Consider the following 9,643-nt stretch of genomic DNA (forward strand, 5'->3'; position numbering starts at 1 on the left):
CTAGTACACTGGAAAAGCGAGAAAAGAATCACTCACTTCTAGTCAAAGCTTGAATGCCAAATCTTGAATCCAATATAGTAGGAATTTCCAGAATAGCTGCCATACAGCACAGCATCGACCAGCTCTTCCCAATGTTAAGCTGAGTACTGACTTGAGTTCAATGCATAGATAGCTGTGCTTGGGTCAGGTGATGTCATAATGAGGGGAGGTACAAATGCCATGACAACCAGGTGTTAGCTCCATAAAAGTGCAATGCACTGGCTGTTAATTATGTGCACATTTCTGCCTCTCTTGCTCAGGTGTTTGTGACCATATTACCCTCTCTAGAGACTAGCCCACAAGGTCTATCAAAGCCCAATATAAACATCAATATGTTGATACATTTTTAAAAGATTGATAAATATCCTTATACATATTGAACTTTTAAAGCATCATATTTATTTATAATAGTAATAGTGTCTGCACTAAGATAGCACCTGGCTTCCAAAGATCAATAAGTGCAAAACAATAAGTAAGCCAAAACAAAAACAAAAACAAAACAAAAACAAAAAGTAACCCGGAGTAGGTATTATCTCCATTTTAAAGATAGATAAACTCAGGGGAAGTAAGAATTAATATTCATAAATATCCTGTTAACTATCAAACATTGACTGCATCACTTATTTATATGAGTAACATGGTTTGCATTTATTATCTGTCTCATTGAAAGTCCAACATAGCCCATAGGGTAGGGGTGGGCCAACTTTTTCACCCAAGGGCCACATCTGGGTATAGAAATTGTATGGCAGGCCATGAATACTCACAAAATTGGAACTGGGTTGTGGGGAGGGGGTGAAGGCTCTGGCTGGGGGTGCGGGCTCTGCGGTGGGGCCAGAAATGAGGAGTTTAGGGTGCGGGAGGGTGCTCCGGGCTGGGACCGAGGGGTTCGGCGGGCGGGAGGGGAATCAGGGCTGGGTCCGGGGGTTGGGGCATGGGGGAGTGGCTCAAGAGTTCAGGCTCTGGGTGGCGCTTACCTCAAGCAACTCCCGGAAGCAGCGGCATGTTCCCCCTCCAGCTCCTACACAGAGGCGTGGCCAGGTGGCTCTGCTGCGCACCACCTCATCCGCAGGTGCCGCTCCTGCAGCTCCCATTGGCTGCAGTTCCCGGCCAATGGGAGCTGCGGGGGCGGTGCTTGGGGCAGGAGCAGTGTGCCAAGCAGAGCCCCCTGGCTGCCCCTATGCGTAAAAGCCGGATGGAGGACATGATGCTGTTTCCAGGAGCTGCGTGGAGCGGCTCCCAATCCTGCTCCCTGGCTGAAGTGCTGGAGCGGGGCAAGCCCCAGAGCCCGCTCCCCAGAGGGAGCTCAAAGGTTGGATTAAAGAAGCTGGTGGGCCAGATGTGGCCGGCGGGCGTAGTTTGCCCACCCCTGCCATAGGGTCTCTCCATTGATTGCAGTAGGATTTGTATCAGGCCATGACATAACAACTTGTGTCTAAGTGTGACCTTGCACCCCATAATGCTTTATAGAAATATGCTTATGAGTGTAAATATGACATAACTGGAATGTGTTTTATGCTAGATATGCTCAGTAACATATCTCTGCAAAGGTTATGATCTACTGGATATATTCATCCTATTTGTATGCATGTATCATTTTTGTATTCAAAGTTATGAATATTGGCTATTTACTTGTTTGATTTTAAGTAGTCTCAGTGAAGCAATTGGTCAGCTTCTTGAGAAAAGACTATTCTCGGTAAGTGCCCAATCAAGAAACAATGAACTTTGAGAGACGCCAATCCATATCTGAGCTTTCCTGGGAATGTGGCATTGGCCTGTAAGAAATTGAGTCATGCATCGACATGTGACTTGTCCATGTGACTCCAAACCTCCATCTTGGAGCTGGATTCCGCGTAGGAGAGGGGAAAGGGTTTCCACCCACAAGGGAGAGACTATATAAGCCCCTGTGGAAACCCCTCCATTTTGTCTTCAGCTGGCGCAAAAGATAGCCTCTCCACCACAAGGAGATGCCTGAAAGAAACTGGAACAAAGGACAATAACTACAGGGGTGTGAGTGATTGCTGGACCCAGACTAGGTGGAAGTCTAGTCTGTAAAAGAGGTTTATTGGAACATCTCTGAGGGTGAGATTTACCTGTATTTAGTTTTTACTGTATTAGGCTTAGACTTGCGTGTTTTATTTTACTTTGCTTGGTAATTTACTTTGTTCTGCCTGTTATTACTTGGAACCACTTAAATCCCACTTTTTCTTTTTAATAAAATCACATTTTACTTATTAATTAACCCAGAGTAAGTATTAATACCTGGGGGGGAGGGGGAAGCAAACAGCTGTGCATATCTCTCTATCAGTGTTATAGAGGGCAAACAATTTATGAGTTTATCTGTTTAAGCTTTATACAGGGTAAAATGAATTTATTTGGGGTTTGGACCCCATTGGGAGCTGGGTATCTGAGTGCTGGAGACAGGAGCACTTTTTAAGCTGTTTTCAGTTAAGCCTGCAGCTTGTAGGGGACATGGTTCAGAGTTGGATCTGTGTTGGCAGCAGGCAAGTGTGTCTGGCTCAAACAAGGCAAGGTACTGAAGTCCCAAGCTGGCAGAGAAAATGGGCTCAGAGGTAGTCTCAGCACATCAGGTGGCAGTCCCAAGCGGGTTTCTGTGACCCAACCCATCACACCAAGTATCTCAAGGTGCCAAACAATAATTCAGTCATCCAAACCCTGGTCAGGTAGATTAGCATTACCTGCATTTTAAAGGTGAATAAGCTGAAGCACAGTTAATGTAAGAGGCTTGCCCAAGAACCACAGCAAATCAATAGTTGAAGTGAGAATGGAACCCAGGAGTCCTATCTCCCTAATTTAACCCCCAAAACCCGAGTTAGCCATAATTCCCCCTGGGATTCCAGCTGCAGCACAGCCCCATCACATGGGCCATGCCTTAAAGCCAAAGAGAAGAGCTTTAATTCAAGACAGGGGATTTTGTATTTAACAAAGTTTGGGAATAAGTGACTAGAAAATTCCAGCTATACTACAATTGGACTTAACATCCCAGTGGGCATTCTCAATTTCCTAACCTGCCACCTTCTACGTATTCCTCTTATTTTCCATGGGAATAGTCTTGTTTCAGAAGGGCAGGGAAAAAACACTTGAAACACACATTAACCCCTTATGTCCTCACAGGTCAATTCATATTGAACTTATACAATTCTATGAAGTTGGCTACGTGAGAAAATGCACTTCTCCCTGAGGCCTTGTTGGTGTCACTAGGCATAGCTACCAGGTAACTCAGGGGAGTGGAAGGCCAGAAGAGCCGATGAAACTCCTTTGCTCTGGGTCTAAGTGAGCCACAGTGACTCCATCTTGAGAACTTTCACCTACTTCTATGCTAAGTGCTTACATGCTGAAGCAGGCTAAAGCAGTAATGTAAGGGTCAGCTTTTCTAGCAGATAGCTGCTGTTTCGTTCATACTAACAAGGTCAAAGATAAGCATACGAATGGGAACTGTTCTAATAAGCCACAATGTGTGTCTGCTGTAACTGCTAGAGGAGGGAGGGGTGGGAGGGGTAAGAGGGAGTAACAGACAAAGGCTTACACAGAAACTGCTTGGAATATAAAATGGAACATGTGCTGATATGTGCTGTGCTTGATTTGAGACTTGTTGGTCTCCTAGTGCCTATTCAGAGCTCTTGAATAAAGTTGGTTTTGCTTCTCCACACCTGGTGTGTTTATTAGTGCGAAGCACACCAGGCAACGAACCCCGCTGTTTGCCTCCTTGGGCCCATCTGGGCCGGCAACAGTTTTGGCGCCCAATGTGGGGCTCAAGGCTGAAATTTAGCCTTGCCCGGATCCCTCCTGGCGGCCGACGGATTACAGCGATGACCGACGCCCAGCGCGCACCGGTGACTTCATCGGGGACCTCAGCAGAGACGGGGTTTGCTCGACCCCGGAGGGCACAACGGTGCAATGCACTCGAGTAGTGGAGAAGCAGTTGGGGGCGACGGTGCAGAACCAGACCCTTCGATAAGGTAGGAACAGTCCAGTGGGGACTTTACCTGTTTTGACCTGGGGATGCCCAGTGTCTCCCTAGAGTATGGGGCAGGGACAGAGTACAGTCGGCAGGGTACAGTGTACACCCTTAGAATGCATTCTGGGGAACTGGAAAGTGTTTGGATCTGACCAGTTGATTAAAAGTAAATTGAAAAGGTTCTGTACAGTTGATTGGCCTCAGTATCAGCTAGAGTGCCAAGAAAGGTGGCCACCGGAAGGATCACTTAATTACAATACGATCCTTCAGTTACTTTTGTTTTGTCAGAGAACAGGTAAATGGAATGAACATCTCTATGCGTATACATTTATGGTGTTAAGAAATAGGACTGATATTTTGCACAAGTGTCATTTGACTCCGACAGGCTCGGTAGTACCTGCTGCTAAACCCCAGAACCCTCCCACAGTTGTAATAGCAGAATCGGTGTCCCCTTCGGCTCCTCCACCCCCACAGGCTCCAGAGACTACCCCCTTGGTGGGATTGTATCCATTGATTACTGAGAATGTGGTAGCCCATTCAGGAACACAGGAGCGTGCAGCCCAGATTGTGCCTGTGTATTCTCATGTGCCTTTTAACCCAGTACACTTAGCTGCTTTTAAGGCAGAAGCAGGGGAATTTTCAACGAATCCAAGCAAGTTTATTTCAATCTTTGAAGGGTGTCTAGCAAGTCATAAGCCTGACTGAGATGATTGCAATATACTTATGAGAACCTTGTTGTCTGAAGTGGAGCGGAATCAGGTTATAGCTAAAGCTAAGGAGGAAGCACAGAGAAGGCATTTAAGGTTTAAAAAGGAAAGCTATTGGACACCAGAGGTTGTACCGAGTGGAATCCTCAAAAGTGAGTGTGCTCGTCCTGGTTTGTTGCTTCAAAGCTCTGTATAGAAGTTATGTTACTGGAAGAGTGTATAATGGCAATGTGTATGTGTTCATTGTTGGGAAAAGGTGTATGAGTGAAGAGTGGAAGGTTCCTTTGTAAGTTAGAAGAAGCCAAGAAAGGGAGAAGGAAAAAGCACAGAACGAGTTAACTGAGGAAAATATAGCTAGCAAGCTCAGTCATGCTGGCCCTATCCAAGGACATTGTTCACAGCCAAGACTTGGCTGACAACCAAGAGAAAGGGGGGCCTGAATGTGCCCAAGTAACTGTGAGATCTGCAAAATACTGCCAGGCATAAGGAGGACAACAGAAGGGTTAAAAAGCAGCTTTGCTGGACAGTATTGGCCCAGGGATTTAAAAATTCCCCCACTCTGTTCGGCCAGGCTCTGGCCAGAGACTTGGAGGAGTGGGACAATGAGGACAAAGCCCTCCTTCTGCAATATGTAGATGATTTGCTAATTGCTGCTGTGGGTCTAATCCCTTGTCTCAAAGCTACTGTGAGTCTCCTGAACTTTGTTGGACTCCGAGGATACAGGGTAGCTCGAAGCAAAGCTCAAATTGCACTCCCTAAAGTTCAATATCTGGGATTTCACATCTGGCAGGGACAAAGAAGACTCTCAAATGATAGAAAGGGGGCTATCTGCCAAGTTCCTATCCCTAGCAACTGTAAACGTCTTAGAGCATTTTTGGGCATGGCAGGCTTTTGCAGAATATGGATCCCGGAGTTTGGACTGTGAGCTAAACCTCTGTATGAATGTGTTAAGGGAGCGGATCATGACCCCTTTTACTGGTCCCCAGAAGTGGACAGGGCATTTAAAATCTTGAAAAGGAAGCTGATGGAAGCCCCAGCCCTGGGTCTGCCAAATCTCTCTAAGCCATTCCAACTGTATGTGCATGAAAGGAAAGGGGTAGCCCTGGGAGTGCTTACTCAGTTATTAGGCACCTGGAAACGTCCCGTGGCATATTTTTCTAAGCAACTGGATCAAGTTTCAAAGGGTGGGCCGGCATGTTTGAGGGCGGTTGCAGCCACTGCCCTAGTGCTTGGGGAAGCTGAAAAACTGACACTGGGAGGAACTGTGCAAGTGTATGTTCCCCATATGGTCCAAGCCCTGTTGGACACTAAGGGTGGTCTTTGGCTCACCCAGGCTTGGGTTTCTCGGTACCAGGCAAAACTGTTGGAGAACCCTGAAGTTACCCTACAAACCTGTCCCTCCCTTAATCCAGCGACCTTGCTACCAGAGACAGAAAAGCAGGAACATGACTGTCTGGAAATCATAGATGTACACTACTCTAGCCGCCCAGATTTGAAAGATCAACCACTTCCAAATGCTGATTTGGAATGGTATACGGATGGCAGTAGTACTGTTGTAAATGGGCAAAGGAGGGCTGGGTATGCTGTTGTGTCTCTCCATGATACCGTGGAAGCTGAGAGTTTACCTGCTGGGACATCTGCCCAACTTCCTGAACTAGTGGCCCTGACTCGTGCACTCGAGCTGGCAAAAGACCAAAGGGTTAATATCTTTACTGACTCAAAGTATGCTTTTGGGGTATTGCATGCTCATGCTGGTTTGTGGAAGCAAAGGGGAATGCTAACAGCCCAAGGTTCTCCGGTTAAGCATGAATCTCAAATTCTCCGGCTGTTAGAAGCGGTACAACTCCCCTCAGCAGTAGCAGTGATACATTGCAAAGCCCATCAAAGGGAAGATCAAGATGTAACCAAGGGCAATGCCAGAGCAGACAGGGAAGCCAAGCGCGCTGCTACCCTGAAATCACCAACAGAGGAGAATGCCCAAATGCATGTCCTTATCCCATCAGTAGGTGAGCTTGCAGCCCCTCAGTACTTCCATGATGACAGAAACCTGGCTGACAGTCTCAGTCTCCAGGAAAAAGAGGGATGGCTTTATTCCACAGAGGGAAAAATCCTCCTGCCCAAGGGCCTAATCCGACCGGTGTTGCAGAAACTGCATCAAACCACCCACGCAGGCAGAGAGGCTCTTACCCAGCTTATGAATAAATATTTTCTAACCTCTGGACTTAAACCCCTAGCATCACAGGTACAGGCTGAATGTTTAATCTGCCAAAAGAACAACCCTCGACCAGGAGTAGCAGTGCCACAGCCACCCTGGAACCTACCCCAGGCCCAGGATTGGTGTGGCAAATAGACTTTACTGAGTTTCCCAGGACCCAAGGATACAGGTACCGCCTCGTCTTGGTGGATCGATTCAGTGAATGGCCTGAGGCCTTCCAATATCGTAACAACACTGCCAAAACAGTGGCTCTTAAGTTTGTCAAGGAGATCATTCCTCACTTCAGCCTTCCTCAGTGGATGGAATCTGATAACGGAACACACTTCACATCTCAAGTTGTTCAAAAGATATCAAGTGCTCTGCAAATCCCTTGGAAGCTCCACACACCATGGCGACCACAAGCCAGTGGAGTAGTGGAACGCACAAATCAGACACTCAAGCGACACCTCTCAAAGGTCTGTCAGGAGGCCTCTCTTAGGTGGCCTGACGCTTTGCCCCTTGTGTTACTCCGCATTCATGCTCTCCCCAAGGGTAGGTTAGAGCTTAGTCCCTTCGAGATTATGTTTGGAAGGGCATGGCCTCTGAATGGTACACCGGTTCTGGCAGGAGAGTGGGAGATGGGGTGTGGTTTCTTGTCTCAGTACATGTGCTCTCTGTCTGCTGTTCTTTCTTCTCTTCACAGATACACCAAAGATTCACAGCCTCTTTTGCTGGATGCCCTGGTCCACTCCTTGCAGCCAGGCGATTCTGTACTCGTTCGGACCTGGAAGGACGAACCTCTCCAAGAGAAGTGGAATGGACCCCACACCGTCCTGCTTGTTTCCCACACAGCGGCAAAGGTCGAAGGACACAAGAACTGGATTCATCACTCTCGACTGAAAGCAGTACCTGCTCCTGAACAGTGGACTGTCCAGCCTGCGGAAAAGACTGCCAGTGATGATTTGGGACTTAAGCTGTTATTCAAAAGACAGTAAGGGTCGTTGGGAATGCTTTGTGATATCTCTGAACAGCCACAGCACACTCCCCGCGAGAACCCTGAGCATTGGTTTTATCTATTCACAGAAGGCCGACCTAACCTATGATCCTGGTCCTTTTATTTTTTTGATTTGTTTGGTATCAATACTTCTTATCTTCTGGGCATTTGGGTTGTTGTAATTACAATATGGGTTCAGGTTTAGGGTCTCTCACAACATTCCTTTTTGTCACAGAAGCACTCCTTCTGTTACCTAATGTTTCATCCACATCGCATGGAGGATGGGGAGCCATCCCTGCAGATACAGCTAACCCAACTCTACAGAAGACTTTCTAAATTTCTCACTCAGTTTGCCAGTGATACCCTGGCCATAGAGAAACGCATAAGTTCTGAGCTATACCAGCTTCGACTGCTGGCTTTGCAAAACCGCCAGGCCCTAGATTATGTGTTAGCTTCACGGGGCGGAGCATGTGCCCTTATTGGAGAAGAATGTTTTACCTACGTCCCAGAGTTTTCACAGGATATTAACAAGCATATCTTGTCGGCCGAACAGGCCTTGAACCAGTGGAAGGCCCAGGAAGGGGAACCCACTATTTTTGATTCCCTTTGGGGTTGGTTACCTGGTCTAAGGGGACTAGGGGGAGGCATTGTTCGCATCGTGCTCACAGGTGTTGTGATATGTTTTGTCCTTTTCCTTTTGCTCGCTTGCTGTAAAGTGCTCATATGTAAAATTTGTACCTCCCCTTCCCCAGAGGTTCCTTTATATTCTCTCATTGATGATCCCAATTGTATGGAGCTTAATCGCATTTTGTCTTTAGAGTATGAGAAAACTCTGCCAAAGGCTTGTTGAGTGTTCTCAAAGGAGGGATTATTGGTGTCACTAGGCATAGCTACCAGGTAACTCAGGGGAGTCGAAGGCCAGAAGAGCCGATGAAACTCCTTTGCTCTGGGTCTAAGTGAGCCACAGTGACTCCATCTTGAGAACTTTCACCTACTTCTATGCTAAGTGCTTACATGCTGAAGCAGGCTAAAGCAGTAATGTAAGGGTCAGCTTTTCTAGCAGATAGCTGCTGTTTCGTTCATACTAACAAGGTCAAAGATAAGCATACGAATGGGAACTGTTCTAATAAGCCACAATGTGTGTCTGTTGTAACTGCTAGAGGAGAAAGGGGTAGGAGGGGTAAGAGGGAGTAACAGACAAAGGCTTACACAGAAACTGCTTGGAATATAAAATGGAACATGTGCTGATATGTGCTGCGCTTGATTTGAGACGTGTTGGTCTCCTAGTGCCTATTCAGAGCTCTTGAATAAAGTTGGTTTTGCTTCTCCACACCTGGTGTGTTTATTAGTGCGAAGCACACCGGGCAACGAACCCCGCTGTTTGCCTCCTCGGGCCCATGTGGGCCGGCAACAGCCTGAAAGCCAGATCTCAAGTCCAAGAAAGCAGGAATTTCCAGAATAGCTGCAATACAGCATAGCCCCAGGCAGCTCTCTCTGAGGCCAGGTTGAGCACTGACTTGAGCTCAGTGTCCCAATAGCTGGGCTTGGCTTAGGAAATGTCATAATAAAAGATGTGGCACATTTGCCATGTTAACTCCCATAAAGGGCAATGCACTGGCTGTTATGTATGTGTACGTCCCTCCCTGGCCTGCTCTGCCCAAGTGTTTGTGATTATTTTGCCCTCTCTAGGGACTAGCTCAGAAGAGAATAAAAGCCCAAACATTAGAGAGAAC

At 47.0% G+C, this 9,643-nt stretch overlaps 1 protein-coding gene across 1 annotated transcript; it reads left to right on the forward strand.

Moving 5' to 3' along the window:
- Window positions 1-5,838: 5,838 nt before the first annotated feature.
- On the forward strand, window positions 5,839-9,233 carry LOC135972604 (uncharacterized). The gene has a single exon (XM_065551176.1). It carries the CDS (start codon window positions 6,008-6,010, stop codon window positions 7,070-7,072), a length of 1,065 nt encoding a protein of 354 aa, XP_065407248.1. The 5' UTR covers window positions 5,839-6,007; the 3' UTR covers window positions 7,073-9,233.
- The last annotated feature ends 410 nt before the right edge of the window (window positions 9,234-9,643 follow it).

The sequence above is a fragment of the Chrysemys picta genome, chromosome 7 (assembly GCF_011386835.1).
Source record: "Chrysemys picta bellii isolate R12L10 chromosome 7, ASM1138683v2, whole genome shotgun sequence".
NCBI classification, from domain to species: domain Eukaryota; kingdom Metazoa; phylum Chordata; order Testudines; family Emydidae; genus Chrysemys; species Chrysemys picta.